Here is a 16,916-nt window from a genome sequence, read left to right as displayed (position 1 = left end):
AAAGTGAAAAACACATTTTCGGCCATGCAGCCTTTCCCCAACTTGTGCAGAAGAGCAGTCAATGCAAGAATGTAGTGCTTTAATCTATGCATTTGGCCACTCGCATTGGGCATGTTTATTTGGTGATGGGCAAAGTAACACTGCATTCTTAGAGGATTTTTCTCCAGAAAAACACACTTCCACACAACAAAAATAAAGCAGCAACCATTAACAAAATGTTACATTTTCTGGAGTTTTGTAGAGAAATATATACATTTGCAAAATATGTGGTAAGTGGTTTCCCATTGCCTGTATACAGTTTGTTTTGGATTGCATAAGTAGTAATGTACACATTTGAAAGCATGTGGGAAATGTAAAAATTAAGGATTAGTTCACCAAAAAGTTTTAATTCAGTCTTCATTTACTCACCCTAATATTGTTCCAAACCCATATGACTGACTTTCTTACAATTCTTAGGCAACGTGACAGCCTCACTCACTGTTCATTTTCCAATACAATACAATGCAAGTGAATAGTGACTGGGGATGTCATTCTGTAAAATCAACATCTTTTGTGTTTCATGTATGAAAGTCATATGGGTTTGGAACAAGGTGAGGGTGAGTAAATGACAATAGTTCATTTTTGTGTGAACTAGCCCTTTAAATCTTGATATTCTAAAGCATTTTAAACTGTCTCCAGCTGATAGTAGTACACTGCCATAACATTCTGATTTTACAAAATTGAAACCCTCAAAAAAAATAAATCAATTAAAAGCCATAAAAAGAAAAGTGACTTAAAAGTAGAATCAGGCCACCTGATTATAATATGAAAAGCTCATGAATCAATAAATGCTGAAGAGTAATATGTACATTTAGAAATGTAAAAAGATATAAAAGCTTAGTTTTAAAAATTTGTGTACAGGTTCTTGGGCCTTTAATATTTGACCCGGAGCTGAATTGGAGTGGACGGAGGGGAAGGCTGCCGTGAGCGTAACACGCGGGCGTAGGGTGTGGTGGTCTCAGGCCGCTGTCTAGTCTGCCGGCCAGGTGTCTTGGACGCCACGCGTGAGGGGAACAGGGAGCGGAAAAAGGGCTGTTTTTCTGGAGGCTGGTTCTCTACGTAAGCTGCAGCTGCACCACAGCCTCTCTTCTTGCAGGATCCGGGTGTTATGGGGGGCTTGGGCAGCTGAGTGCTCTGTAGCTGTACCAGAGTCTCATCTTTCTTGCGCAAGTCTGCTTTGACCAGCTGCAGGCTGGTGTGCAGCTCCACGAGCATTTGATCCTAGCAGAGAGAAACAGGAAGGAGAGGGCAGCAAACAGGGTTAGAAAGGCCAGAGGGCAACAGATGAGGGTGGAAACTGGAGTAATGAGTAGTGTGGGTTTATTTTTACTCTGATTATAACAGAATCAGGCTACAAAGTGAGGATTATCACCAAGAAGAGAATTTAGAACAAGGAATGTTAGTAAAATAACAGTTAAAAGAAGAATTCCAGAGGAAGGGAGGCTTGTCAATCTGTAAGTCATGTATCATTCTTAAGACATTATTTGCATTTTGTTCTTGGTAAGTGTTTCCAAAATCTAAACCAGGGTTGACAAGTTTTAGGGGGTAAAGAGAGAATATAGGAAGAAATAAAGACAGGGAAAAAGCATTGGTGTAGGATAGACTTAACTATGCTTCCAGTTACACATGATAAAACACTTCTTACCGTTTACTTCCAATGTAATGTAATTTGATTAAAGTACAGTATGTAAACTCAAACTGAACCAGAATTGCTTGCAAAGCTTCTTAAAGGAATAGTTCACCCAAAAATGCTAATTCTCTGGTTTTGTATTTTGGTCTGTTCATACACAACTCCTTTTTCACTATAAATCTTCCTCATTGCAGTCTCTAGGCATGATCATTATCTCAAGCTCGATTAAACTTGCTAGTGCATGACACATGCGCAGAGCACTAGGAAGTGCGATCGGGCTTGAAATCATGATTGCTGATTCCAAGATTTATAGTGAGAAAGGAGTTACATTTTGGTCTTATATCTCCATTTTTGCTCCCCAGAAGAAAGAAAGTCATATGAGTTTAAGACGGCATAAGGGCGAGTAAATGATGAGAATTGCCATTTTTTTGGGCGAATTATTCCTTAAAGGTGCTGCAAGCGATTTCAGCCATTCTACTTCCCCGAGACTGAGCCATTGAATTAGCCACGCCCCCTCTTTCCAAAACCCAGAACTCCAAAGATACCAAATGAGTTTTGAGGCCCACGTTGTTAAATGCAACAGCAGCAAAATAGCGCCCTCATCTGACAACTGTTATGAACATCATGGCATAAAATTGGCAGTAAGCCTCGATAATTTGCTGCAACTACAACACTATGAGAACGTGCAAAATAATTGACAGGTAGAAAGCATCATTGTCCGTGGCCACATTTTTGTTTGCTGTTTACAGAGACTAGTGGAGTCACAGAGACCAGTGAGATATCTCAGGACACTTATTTCAGTAATATCTTTCAGTGAGTAGGACATTATTTTGCATAACTTTCCATAAAAAAAAAAATACAAATAAAAAAAATTCACTTACAGCACCTTTAAATGTATTACATAAATGTTCAAGTGTTTGCATATGTTACCTGTTTAGCGAGTTTACTGTCTGCTGATGAGAGAGCATGACGAAGTTTCTCCCCGTCTGTGTTACGGCAGCACGCTCTCTCTCCAGACTGCAGCTTCATGCCCAACATCTGTAGCTCCATTCGCAGCTGCTTCAGGTTCTACCAGTCAAACAGATTTAAACAATAAGATTTATTGGAGAAATTTGTAAACTAATGAGACAAAATAATGGCTGCCAATTGCCCCCTGGTGGAAAGACAACTTGGATAGATGATTGACGTCATCATGCTGGCTTGGCTAGATATTATATTATAGTGCTTATGGAATAAAATGTGCTTTCAATCCAACAAAATCTTTTTACAGCACCATTTCCACAACTGATTATTCACTACAGATATTTCCATGACTTCATTTAGGATGAGGAACAAAAAAGATATTTTACTGGAGATATGATGTAAATACATATCCATACAATGCAAGTCAATGGGGTCCAAAACTTTCAACCTCCAAAAGTACAGAAAGGCAGCATAAAGGTAATCCATATGATTTATGTAGTTTAATCCAGGTCTTCTGAATCAATACGATCGGTTATGGGTGAGAAACAGGCTAAAATATAGCTCCTATTTCCCTTTAAATCTTGACATCCAGTCTCCCTGGTGCGATCACGATTTGAAGCTCGATTCCACACTTGAGGCATGCACAGCAAGCTGTATGGATAATCTTAATGCTTTTATGTCTTTTTTGGAGCTTGAAAGTGTTGGACCCCATTGACTTGCATTGTCGTATCTCCTTCAAAATAGCTTTGTGTTCCGCAGAAAAAAAATTCACACAAGTTTGAGACGCGAGTAAATGATAAAAGAATTATCAGTTTTGGGAGAACTATTTCCTTTAAGATTTCCAAGGTTTCGTTTAGTCTGGAAATCAAAATTAAAAGGAGAGAAAGAGAAAAAAAAAAAAAGAAGATATTTCATGGTTTTCCATAAACTTGGAAACCCTGGAGGGAGGTGAAACAGATTAGGCTATGGATAAATATTTTCCCCCACTCATTCAACCTTGGTTACGTCAGCAGAAAAGCCGTCTCAGAAATGATTATGCTTTGATGAATGATTATGCCTTGACTACAGGGATTGCATACCTTTTGACCATTGAATTTCCATAACTTTAAGACATTTGTGATTACTGGATAAGAATTTTGTAATTATTTTATAGTGATTGCACTTGCAAAAGATTCATATAGAACTATTTCAAGTTTCCATGAATGCCTGGAAATCCCAGTTTTAAAATTCCCTGATATTTCCAGGTTTTTCATGACTGGTGGCACCCCGTCACTAAAGATCAGATTGAAGAATTAAATGTATTTTTTGTAGAATAATTAGCACTGATGAATTCAGCACAATAAGCTAAACGACATTCATTAAGAAAGTTAATAGGGTCCATAATATCTTAAATTATAGTAGCATACATTGGAAAACTTACAGTGAGTATTCAACAGGCCTACCACATCCAATGAGAAATACAAGTACAGAAACACTCACCCTCTGGCCCTCCTCTAGTTTGCGTTCAGCTGTAGTCGTCAGAGTACCCGTGGCACCCGTAAGAGGCATGTTCTCCTGGAAACGCTTCAGTTCTGGGGAAGAATGTAGAGTTAACTGCGCTTGTCCTTTGTAAACAACAGTCATCTAATCACAAGTTTTTTTTTAACAGTTAAATGGTTTCCAGAGTCTACATTCCTTCTTTTTTGAAGAAATCTCACCGAGTGTTTTCAGGCGCAGCTCTGTTTGTTTCAGGTCCAGCTCAGCCTTACACTGGTCCAGCTCAGCTTTACACTGCATGAGCTCCATGCTCTCGTGTTCGGTGTCCCGCTTGTGTGTTGAAGCCAAGCGGCGTGAGCGCCGTGGACAGCTGGCATCACTCAAAGGTGGGAATATAGGAGCTGGGGTTATAGCTCCCTCTTCCTTTTCCTTAAGAGCTGCAGTAAGCTCTCTGATCTCCTCATCTCGCTCCTACAAAACACAAAATTACAACCGTCAAAATAATTCTGTACAGGAGTCACGGCTACTTATGGTCACTGTAGTGATAATCAAAGCAACATCAAAATGACAAATATTTTTCATTTTCACCGACCTCCAATTCTTGGCTGTAGTATTTCTTCAGGCTGCTCTTCAGGTTGTTGATTTTGTTCTCACATCTCTTCTCCATCAGATCCCTCTCACTCTCCATCGTCTCACTGCACAATGAGGGAGAAACTTAAACATTCACTTATACCAAAACTATTTTAATGAACTTCTGCACCATTACATGTGTCATCGGAGTACCTGTAGTCAGCCTGCATGCGATTGATGACCTCCATCATCTCAGTGCAGACCTCTTCTCGAACCTTGGCCTCTAGTTCCTCTTTCTCCTGCCGCTGTCGCAGCACCTCGCGCTTCAGAACATCGATGGCCTTCAGAAGAGCCTGACAAATACAGACAGATCCAGCTAGAATCATGATAACCACCGAATCGATGACGACTCCAAAAAGGCTCTTCCAAAACCAAAAACTGCCACCTTGTTGTCAACATAGGCAGACATTAAAGGAATAGTTCACAAAAAATGAAAATTCTCTAAATCATTTACTCACACTCATGCCATCCCAGATGTGTATGACCTTCTTTCTTCTGCTGAACACAAAGATTTTTAGAAGAATATTTCTGCTTTGTCCCTAGATACAATGCAAGTGAATGGTGACCAAATTTTTGAAGAACAAAAAGTAATCCATATGACTCCGGTGGTTAAATCAATATCTTCAGAAGTGATATGATGTGTGTAGGTGAGAAGATCCATATTTAAAATCAGTTTTTACCATAAATTCTCCTCCCTGCCCTGTAGGTGGCGATATGCATGAAGAATGTGAACCTCCAAAAAAAAAAAAAAAAAAAAAAAAAAAGAAGAATGCGAAAGTAGATATTCAAAGGACTTAAATATTGATTTTTCTGACCCACGCTTATCATATAGCTTCTGAAGATATGGATTAAACCACTGGAGTCAAATGAATGACTTTTATGCTGCCTTTATATGCTTTATGGAGCTTCAAAGTTTTGGACCCTGTTGAATTGCATTGTATGGACCTACAAGAGCCAGCTCTGTGACCATGAGAACAGGCACTTTTCAGTGCAGAAATTATGCAAAAGCAACTATTGATGGATAAAAATAGCCATGATGCAAATTTTACTTTGCATAAAATGTGTGTCGAATAAAGCGTCTTTGCCGCGCAACCTCTGACCGGTAACGTTTTACATAAGCGTGACAAACATCACTTGAAAATGTGTTATGGTTGACAACATTTTTACAGGTATATCATTTTAACCAGTCCTATATCAAAGGATGCGCTAAATCCCAGAACACTGCACAGACATTCTGATCAATAAGGGGACAGTTTGCTTACATGTGACTTTTGACAAAGTTTTGCTCGGTATTGAAATGCTGTCTTGTGAAAGGAAACCGAACCAAGAGGAAATGCAACACTTTAACAATTTTAACCCCTATTTCGGAACAAATCAAACGAGCTACAGGTCTGAAAACTCCCTTAAAATCTTTGTTTGTGTTCTGCAAAAGAAAAAAAAAATTGTCATACACATCTGGGATGGCATGAGGGTGAGTAAATGAGAGAATTTTCATTTTTGGGTGAACTATTTTTTAAACCTCTTAAAAGTGACAGTTCAACAAAACATGAAATTGAACACAAATTGTGACGCCAACTTGAGTCCAATAGCCTGACCTCACTGATGCGCTTGTGTCTGAATGGAAGCGTATCCATGCAGCTATATTCCAACATCAAGTGAGAAGCCTTTCCAGCAGTGTGGAAGATGTTATAGTAGCAAATATTGGGATTAATCCCTATGGTTCACATGCGTTTTAGCCATCAATAAAAAACATTTGCTCTAAGATTATTCTTTTTTTTTTTTTTTTTCACTATGAAATTAACTGGATTTACCTCAGGATCAAACATTGTAATGTCTCCTTCCTCATCACTCTCCTCCTCTTCCTCCTCTAGTAGAGTGGTGTCATTGGGGTTAGCGGGCTGCTCACGAAGCAGAGACAGGATGTAGGCCACACGTGTCTTACTGCATGGGCCATGTACCAGCTGAATGATAAAAGTTTTACAGTGGTGAATTTTCACAAATGTTTGTGCAAAAAACAAAACAAAAAAAAAAACATGTTTTGCCAGAGAAGGAACCATCTTTTCACCTGTGTGGCGATGGCAGAAAACTTCAGTGCTTGAAGAGTCTCATCGTAGGTGGAGGCACAGGGGTTGATATTGACAAGCATGCAAGAGTGCCCATGACCACAGAAGAAACTCTGGAGAACCCTGGTTAACTTGCTGTCTCTGAATGGAACAACCAGTGGAGGTCGAGACCTGTGACAATGAGAAATCAGGATCACTGTGATTTGTGGAGTAACACAGGAGAAATGTCAGTTCTATATGTGACGAAAACAGGATTACGAACAGAAAATGTATATTATTAATTGATAATCTTCCCCTTCATAGTAGCTCTAGAAACTTTGTATGGAGAAGGCAAGCGTGAATATTTTGGAAAATACTCCATGTACAGAAATGTCATAACAGTTTGAGTCAGAGGGGTCTAAAACGAAATGTTTAATATGCATCATTCACAATAAGCAGGCACAACTGATGAAGTGTTGACACTCACTTATTGGTTTGGTTGTGTCTCAGAGCAGTGATGCAGCGCCCCAATGTAAGCAGAGATGTGTTGATGTTGTTTGCCTCTTTCATTCTCTCTCCATTCTGCTGGTCTTTACAACGCTCAGACCCCGCCAAGTCGCACACGGAGAGCCTGATGGAAGAAAGAAATCACAATGTAAAAGTGCACAATTCCCATATAAAATCCTGTATATCTGACCAACCTCTTGGCTCTCTTTTTATTAACTTAAAAACTTCCTTTTAGAAGGAAGAGGAACACAATGACTATAATAACTGAATTATATATATATCACATGAAGAATAAGTTAAAAAAAAGTCTCAGCCCTTCCAACTTACTCGCTGATTCGAGTCACCTGTCCCAACTCTGCTTGAGGCATGACATGTAGAACGCGGATGGTAAAGATACTGTGACTAAAAAAATGAGAAAAACTTCATCCGTTACTGTGCAATGCCACAACATGTCTCCATTGTCATTGAAATACCATGTTGTCTTAAAGCATTTAAAGGATTAGTTCACCCAAAAATGTCCATAAAATGCAAGTGAATGGGTGCCATGAATCCACACAACTCCAGCCAATCAATTAATGTCTTCTGAAGCTAATCGATAGGTTTGTGTAAGAAACAAATAAATAAAACGTTTTAACTGTAAATCGTTACTTCCGGCCAGCGCTGGGATGCTGTTTGAAATGACCAAAAGTGACATTTGTTCCTCTGTTGTAAACAAAGTGTGCTTCCAACTTCTTGCTTGAGCGTGCCATTGCGCTTGCGTCACGCGACAGCTCCGTGATGCATCGACTGGTAGCAGGAAGCATTTTAAAAAAAGTTAAGGTTTAATTATCGATTTATTTTTTACAAACCTATCGATTTGCTTCAGAAGACATTAATTGATCAACTGGAGTCTTGTGGATTACTTTTATGCTGCCTAAATATGCCTTTTGGACCATCAAACAGCCAGCAGCCTGATGGCACCCATTCACTTTCATTGTATGGACATACAGATCTAAAATGTGCTTATAAAAATCTTAATTTCAGTTCTGCTGAAGGAGGAAAGACATACACATCTGGGATGGCTTAAAGGTGAGTAAATCATGAGAGAATTTTCATTTTTTGGGTGAACTAATCCTTTAAGACATCCATTACACTCCATGGCATCACCCATGCTCCTGTAATGTCATAATGTGAATGGTGATTACACTTAGCAGGTACCTGCGGCTAGAGTTGTGGTTCAGGTGAGTGCTGGCAAAGCTTTGGTTGCGTCGTCCAACTTTAAGCAATTTCCAGGCCTCTTCTGCACTACGTACCTGAATCCAGGTCAGATCTAATGGGAGGACAGGAATGATTCAATTAAAAATGTACCTACAACAGGTAGCCAAATCCAAAAATCTAACCCAGGAACATGCCTCAAAGCATGTTTCTAGCAAAGAGGAAATTGCTAGAAAAGTAACTGGCAATGGCATTTGTTGTGGCAGAATCCACACCAAATTAGCTAATCTTTGGCTCTGTTCGATTCTTACCCTTCACATAAGGGTTTCCATGTTTGTCATCACTGAGGCGTAGAGTTGCTCTTTTGCGGCACTGAAGTGAAGGTGGAGCATCCAGGAGATCGTAAAGAAATTCATTGTAGATCTCATAAAACGAGACCCACACTGAGAATTGCACCCCCTCTTCCAGACCTTCACCACCGCTGAGGGACAGGCCATTCGTCTCCAGACAAACACCATCTGAATCTGAGGCACAAAGATTTTTGCGAACTCAGTTTTTTTCCTTTTAAAGGAACAGTTCACTCAAAAATGGTAAATCTGTCATCATATACATACCCTCATGTTGTCTCAAACACATATGACTTCTCTGCGGAACACAAATAAAGATATTTTGATGGAGATATGAGGTGTTTTTATACATACAATGTAAGTTGATGGGGTCCAATAATTTCCCTTTTAACGCCAAGCCAGCTTCTATAGCTATATTCATGGTGAGAGCCAGTTTAGTTATTCAAGAGTAAAAAAAAAAAAAAAAAAAAAGGTGTTTAAGATTCATTTTTTCTAAAAACCTTAAAACTAAATTTGGATTTACTTGGTTAAAAACCTTTTCAAAAGTGTCAGAGTCCAGTAAGACATGTTTAATGGAAAGTGGGTTCTGACAGAATGGGCACTTTGGTGAACTTTCTCCAGATAGTAAAAATTGGTGTGTGAGCCTTGCGTGTCCTATCTGGCATCGAGTATAAGTGACTTGATCCCAATGATTATTAAAAGGGAATACATGTCTTGCCCCAACAACAGGATTTATTTCCCGTAATTTGTTGTTTAAACACTGATCCCATTCCAACTGCCATTTGTTTTTAGTGTATATGTTTAATGTTGGTTTTAGGTCTGTGTACGGAATAGAACATTTTACTGGTTCTGAGGATAATGCTTCTTTGGCAGCTCTATCTGCTTTTACATATCCAGAGATTCCGGAGTAGCCAGGTACCCAGCAGAAAATAATACTAAAATTCTTTGATTCCAGAGAAGACAATTTGTTTAAAATCTTCACGATTGTTGGGTGATCAGTTTTTATAGACTCCAATGCTTCCAGACATGATTTGGAATCAGTTATCATTAAAAATGATTTCTGTGGAACAGTCTCAATGAACTTCAGTGCTAGTAATAAAGCATTTGCCTCTGCAGTAAAAACTGAACTTTGGTCAAGGATGCATATGCCTTGACACAGTTGACTTGTTGTAAAGGCTGCTGCCACTTGATTTCCAGATTTGGATCCATCTGTGTATATTGGGATATGTTGTGGGAACACTGCTCTTATAAACAGGAATTGTTGGTAATACTTATTCGGATGAGTTTTTGATTTTCGGTTTCTCATTAAATCCAGATGGATTTTGGGCTTTTTGAGATCCCATGGGGGGATTTTGCAAAAATGTGTATGCTCCAGAATGTTTAAATCCACTTTCAGATTCTCCAGATGGGTTTTTATATGTAGGCCAAATGGAGGAATGTGACTGTTTTTTTTCATATAGTATTAAATGTTGAGTTGAGAAAACTACTGGATAGGCTGGATTTTCTTTATTTGTTTTCAGTTTGGTTGCATATTGTAGGGCCAGCTTTAGGCGTCTGATTTCCAAGGGAGGTTCATTGGCTTCCACATATAAACTTTGAATTGGTGATGTTCTGTATGCTCCTAAGGCCAGTCGAATACCTTGGTGGTGAACAGTATCTAGAAGTTGTGTATATATATATATATATATATATATATATATATATGATCTCCTGGCTGATCCATAAATTATGCTTCCATAGTTCAGCTTTGAGTGAATCAAGGTTCTGTACAGATTTATAAGAGTTGAACTGTCTGCTCCCCATTTGGTTTTGGATAAAACCTTTAAAATATTTATTTTTCAATAATTTAATATGAGGGATAAAAGACAGCTTACTATCAAAGTTGATACCAAGGAACCTGTTCTCTTTAACGACTTTGATGGTGACTCCGACCATAAACAACTCTGGTTCATTATGCAACGAACGGAGCTGACAGAAATGCATACAGACACTTTTTGTTTGTGAGAAATTAACCATTCTGAGTTGACCAGGAGTGCATTTTGTTTATCTTGAGTTTGACTTTCCGCTCGACAGTATGCATGTACATGCTTCTGTAGCAAATGCGGATGTCGCCTACATATAAACTACAATGATCATCAGAACCAATGACTTTCGCAATACTCTCCATTTTAATACTAAAGAGAGTTACTGATAGAATACTACCTTGAGGTACTCCGAGTTCTTGTTTATGTAGATTAGACAAGTTGTTTGCTATTTTTACTTTAAAAAGTATGTTCGATACATTTTCAATGAAGATTGGCAGGTGACCTCTAAAATGTATTCTATACAGATCTTTTAAAATTTCAAGTTTCAAATAGGATGTTAAGACAGCATAAAAGGAAATCCCTACGACTCAGGATTGTTTAATCCATTTCTTCTGAAGCAAAACAACCAGTTTTAGGTGAGAAACTATCTAGACATCTGCATTCTCCTGTGTCAAACTCCAGAAAGTGTGAACATCCTCATTTGGATTACCTTTATGCTGCCTTTTTGGAGCTTGAAAATTTTGGAACCCATCGACTTGCATTGTATGGAAAAAAAAAAACACATCATATATCCTTCAAAAAATTCTTTGTGTTCTGCAGAAAAAGAAAAGTCATTAGAGATTGAGATGCTATAAGCATGAGTCAATTTTGGGTGGACTATAATTTTTAAGGCGAGCTACAAAATGTAGTATTGTAAGGGGGGCACGGAAGACTGCCCCATTGTCAAATCTCATTTACTTTCTCACATTCAAATTTACAGTAATGACGGAAGAACCAATGTGTATGATTTCTTTTCCTCAGCCTTTTCTGCTTATGTGGTATCAGGTGTGCTCACTAAGCAGTGCTTATGTCCAATCAATAGCAAAGTAAAAAATAAAAACTATGTTTTTGCAATAGTCTTAGATGGTACTATTGGTGCACAAATTACTTAATGTAGCTTTAAAAGAGCAATGGGTGCAATTACCACGAAAATTAACACCTTCAGTCAAAAAAAAAAAAAAAACAAATAAAAAAATATTGAGTCCCCCTGGTAGAAAAGTAGATGGATTTTCAGCAACTTTGCCAAAAAAATGCATTACTGTACAAACTTTCCAGATGGCTCTCCAATTAAAAGCAATGTTATAAATTGAGTTTAAGTGGTAGTTCAGCATGGAATGTCAGATAGATCCTCACCTTCAAGCTGTGTTGCTATGTGACTAGTTGCTGAGAGTCCACTGATGCCGCTGTCCCAGGACAGACCTGCCCGCAGCCTAGACTGATGTCCACCTGAGCTCTCCTCCTGAACAAAAAGACTGACAATTACACACTGTCCAGGAAAAAAATCGAAACAAAAACAAATATTTTGCTTAGTGCATAGTCTTGTGTATTCCTTTATTATTCAACAGTTTGTTCTGGTCCATTAATTTGATTGGACGAGCAGTGTTTCAAGAGTGCTGATATTTAGTATAACATCACTGAGACACTTCACTGTTTGTTTGTATCACTCTGCTTGTCTGTGTTCACTTCACAGAATTCCAATTCTATGGTTCACAACATTGCAAACAAACTATTTTCATGGTTTAATTTTATCCACCAAAGTTTGCCAAATTGTGCCTGCAAAAAAAAAAAAAATTAGCTACTCATTTGCAGAACTGTTTGATAACTAATTTTTTGTTTCTTTACCTCTTTTAGCAGAGCATCACGGCGCATTTCCTCAGCACGAACCTCACCAGCTTCCAGCTTTCTGACCTCCTGGCTCAGTACAGGCTTGAGATCCATGGCCGAGTACAACCGCCCAGAAAGCTTGAGGAATATAGACACTAACGCCCTTGGCAGCAAACCCGCCTCTCCACCCGTCCCTGTTGAAATAAAGCAACAGTACTCTTATTCAAAAAACCTAATGTGTGCCCATTAAAGTTTGCGTTGTATAAATTTAAGTTCAAATGAAATCCTGCCTAAATTAAATCTAGACCAGTGTGTTGTAGCTGTCTTACCCTGTATGGTGTAAGTTTTGCCTGAGTTGGTCACACCATAGGTATAGAGGAGCCGATTCTCTCCTCGCAGAACATCTTGCACCATCTCGCGTATGGTGTGATCATAGACCTCCTGCTGGGAGGTCTGTGGTCCAAAGATCTGTACAAATTAAACACTTCATCAGAACAGTGAAATTACTTCTTTAGTGCCTGCAATTTCCCTTTTATTATGTGTGATTCCACATCCAGTGTAAAAGGAGTCCAAGAACACTGTTGTTTTGGCCAGCACTATGAAATGGTATATTAGATTACCTTAGTGAAGGCAAACTTGTGCAGGCTTTGAGTGACTCCTCGCTCTGCACTCTTCATGTTGCGCGAGTCTTTGGGTGCTCTCAGAAGAAGACTGTCCTCAGACTGCACATTCACACAGCCCTGAACATAACATTTCAACAAAGACTTCATTGTTTGCCAACTAGGTCCTTCCTAATTAATAACATCTCCTTATAAAAGGGCTGTCAAATTCCTGTTGTGACTTTTACCTGCTCATCTCCTCGCTCCTTCTCTGCCTCTGTGAGAGGACGGATCCGTAGGAAAACCTTCAACTTCTCCGCTCCATCATCAGCGCTGCCCCTTCTGCTTACATCACTTTTAATCTGCACTGACTGATGGTCAGAAGAACAGATGAAAATACTATTAACATCACAGCAGTGAATCTGAACAAAGCCTGAGGTGAAAAATCTATCATAAGCAAGCAGTTTGTGTTTACCCAAGGACAAGTGCATAACTTACAACTTGTCCATAATGAAAAGAATAATTGTGAAGGAGCCGCTAACACATAAGGGGTGAAATAACAGCAACGCAAAGCCTGAGGCAACTGTTAAAGCAAAATTTGACAATTCAGCATCTGTTTTAAAAGCATGCACACATTTTTGTCACTTTGCTTGCACTATTAAAGGACTTATCTCTGGATGTTTGACAACCAGAAAGGATCCAAACACTTTTTGGCTTCATTTCAAACAGTACATCTATTGTTCAATAATTTAAAATCTAAGAGACTTCTTTTATGAACTATTTTGCTTTATAGTGTGCCTGTGCAATATTTTCTTAAAAGAAATGCCATTTGATGATTTCTCTAATGCTATGACATGGGCATACATTTTATGCGTGCCTTAAGTGCCCAAATACATTTTTTGGCAACTGTCCAGCAAACACTTCAGTGGACATCATACCTCTTTAATAGTAGTGATCGAGTCAGCAGCAGGGGTTATGACGGAGATCTCTGGTAGAGGAGACAGAAACCGCTGAGATCTCATGAGTCCTCCAATATCAGCAGCTGTGGACTCAAACACAGCTCCACACTCTTCCTCATCAGACAGAACCCCGCAAGGAGACGCCAATGCCAGAGCCATTACACCAGATCTAGACATGAAAACATGAACAATTCACCACTCAGCATGAACGATTTCCCACTCAGCTCCACAATAAGGGATATACATGTGATGGCAGGTTGTTTATGGATGTTTTAATGCGTTTATTTTGAATTTAGAAACAGTAGGGGCTGTAAATAGAGCAAGAAGCCAGCTTAATACAACGTAAAACGAATAACACCAAGAATAATGCACATAACTAAAAATACAATTACAAAACAACGATATAAATGTACATCTACTTCATTAACTAACATAGCCGATTCATTCGGTTAGCCAGCTACCTGCACTTCAGTTCAAAGAAAAAAACAAAAACATTTCCTCTGGTTAGTTAACATTGCCTTCAACATTTCGCTATAATTAATAACAAAATACAAAAATAAAACATTAGAAGTTAATACTTGGATTGAACAAGAAAAAAAATATGTAATATTTAGTTCCATTTGCTGTTAGCAGCGAGCCTGCACGTTTGGACATTTGAAAAGGCTCGTGTTTGATTACCTTCTTTACGATGTCCTCTGGGGGAAATTGTAAATCCAAAATGTAATTTAAGGATATGAATATTACTCCTACAACTAATCTCGACAGTTGACTGAAAAATCAAAGCATCTAATCTGCACACTGTTAATACTGTAACTAAACGATATCGTCTACCTGTATTCTTCACTCTTAACGGTTCCTGAGACAACACCACATTTGAACACCGCGATCCTGCGCTCCACCAATCACCGTGTACCAAAGCTACACCCTCTGACCAATCAGACACGCGGGAGAACTTCATTGGTCATCACACAGCTGACGTCACTCCTCTGGAGGCGTTCTCGCTGTCACCACCAACATGCGTTTTGCAGACCTTTTTCACAGACTGTGATGACGCGTTTCCGCGTAATTTATCAGAGTAAATCTCGCAATTTTTTAATATTATGCATTTTTTAAATATTGAGCGTAAATTTATAACATCATGCTTTGTGTTATATTACCCTGGAATTAGTTAAAAAAAAATGAATTACTACAGCTGCTAGGGGGTTTCAGTTACAGCTGCTGAGAGAGTGACAGTAAATTTGGTATCTTCTCATATCTGACTGTCTTAATCCACAGCTCTCTATTTTTTTCCTCTTCTGGAAAGTCATTCAAATGTAATAGTGGATTTTTTCTTTTGCTCTTAGAGCAAATGGGTAAGTGTAAAGAATATTTGCTGTGATCTCCCATTCACCGCTGTCAAAGTTTACCCTGCAAACATTTACTTCCACGTCCCAAAAGTGTGAAAAAGGTCTATCGAATTAATATGTAATAGTAATGGTATTAAAGTTGCTGTAAGCGATTTTAGCTGTTCTGGAACTTCCACAAGACTGTGCCGTTAAATTGGACACGCCCCATTTTCCCTAAACACGCCCTCAAATAGCTTTGAAACGGATGTTCTGCTTCAACAACGTGCAAAATGATTGACAGGCAGAAAGCACATCAAAGTTTTCTGATTGGCTGACCAAAGAATGTGTCCACAGCCAGGTCACATTTTAGTTTGCTGTTTGTTTAGTCTAGTGCTGTCACAGAGACAGGTGAGATGTCTCAGGACACTTATGAATCTTGCTGGGAGAAAATTGTTTTTCTTATTGGCTACTATTCGAAAAAAGAATCACTTACAGCACCTTTTATATTAACAACAATTTGCTTGAGAATCATCAGGCACTCAGAAATACATTCACTTTAGTGATTTTAGTAAATGTTGTTTGGAGCTGTCTAGATGACATTTTCTTATAAATAGCCCATATAATCCAAGAATTCATATGCATGCATCTAAACTCAGCAAAAAAAGAAACGTCCCTTTTTCAGGACACTGTATTTTAAAGATAATTTTGTAAAAATCCAAATAACTTTTACAGATTTTTATTGTAAAGGGTTTAAACAATGTTTTCCATGCTTGTTCAATGAACCATAAACAATTAATAAACATGCAACTGCGGAACGGTCGTTAAGACACTAACAGCTCACAGACGGTAGGCAATTAAGATCACAGTTATAAAAACTTTCAAACGGTTCCAAAAATGTATAAAATATGAAAAACTAGGGTAACAGGGTTGGAAAAGTGATCACACCCCTGGATTTAATACTTTATAGAGCTACCTTTTGCTTTAACGACAGCCATCGGTCTGTTTGAATATGTCTCTACATTGGGAAATATTTACCCATTCTTCCTTGCAGAATTGTTCGAGTTCAGTCAAATTGCGGGTTGAGCGGCGATGGTCCGTTCTCTTCAAGTCCATCCACAGGTTTTCTATTGGATTTAGGTCAGGGCTCTGACTTCAAGAACTTTGACCTTCCTATCCTTAAGACAACTGTTGATTTTTGGTGGTGTTTCAGATCATTGTACTGAAAGTTGAACCACCTGCCCATTTTCAGTTGTTGAGGAGAGGGCCACAGATTTTCCTCAAGAATTTGGTGTTTATGGCAGTATCCATTTTCCCTTTAATCCTGATCAATTGCCCAGTCCCACTGAAAAGAAACACCCCCACAACATAATGTTGCCACCACCATGCTTCACAGTTGTGTTCTGGATGGTGTACTGTTTTCTCCAAATATAGTGCTTGGAGTTCAGTCCGAGAAGTTTTTGTCTCATCTGATCTGACCATAAAACCTTTTGCCACATGGAAGTGTTTTTTTCTCAATATACTGCACATATGAGACTTA

At 38.7% G+C, this 16,916-nt stretch overlaps 1 protein-coding gene across 1 annotated transcript; it reads right to left on the bottom strand.

Annotated features, from left to right (window-relative positions):
* Positions 1-56: 56 nt before the first annotated feature.
* On the bottom strand, positions 57-14,909 carry kif20a (kinesin family member 20A). Its single transcript, XM_051677601.1, has 19 exons — positions 14,733-14,909; positions 14,034-14,223; positions 13,344-13,466; positions 13,117-13,236; positions 12,826-12,964; positions 12,515-12,690; positions 12,026-12,131; positions 8,793-9,005; positions 8,485-8,596; positions 7,615-7,689; positions 7,268-7,411; positions 6,804-6,972; positions 6,550-6,699; positions 4,892-5,031; positions 4,701-4,803; positions 4,330-4,579; positions 4,112-4,203; positions 2,600-2,737; positions 57-1,260 (listed from the first exon to the last, which is right to left on the bottom strand). Exons 2-19 carry the CDS (start codon positions 14,211-14,213, stop codon positions 913-915), a joined length of 2,778 nt encoding a protein of 925 aa, XP_051533561.1. The 5' UTR covers positions 14,214-14,223; positions 14,733-14,909; the 3' UTR covers positions 57-912.
* Between the last annotated feature and the right edge of the window lie 2,007 nt (positions 14,910-16,916).

This window comes from Myxocyprinus asiaticus, chromosome 38, assembly GCF_019703515.2.
Source record: "Myxocyprinus asiaticus isolate MX2 ecotype Aquarium Trade chromosome 38, UBuf_Myxa_2, whole genome shotgun sequence".
Lineage (NCBI taxonomy): Eukaryota > Metazoa > Chordata > Actinopteri > Cypriniformes > Catostomidae > Myxocyprinus > Myxocyprinus asiaticus.
This window is presented reverse-complemented; position numbering and strand designations above follow the sequence as displayed.

What these genes read in the sequence shown, in the direction of transcription:
- kif20a (XM_051677601.1), bottom strand. Translation starts at nt 14,213, where the DNA reads ATGGCTCTGGCATTGGCGTCTCCTTGCGGGGTTCTGTCTGATGAGGAA. An exon ending in CAGGTGACTCGAATCAGCGA is followed by an intron (nt 7,412 to 7,614) that starts GTAAGTTGGAAG and finishes TTCTTCCATCAG; the next exon opens with GCTCTCCGTGTGCGACTTGG. An exon ending in AACTAGAGGAGGGCCAGAGG is followed by an intron (nt 2,738 to 4,111) that starts GTGAGTGTTTCT and finishes TTTGACTGGTAG; the next exon opens with AACCTGAAGCAGCTGCGAAT.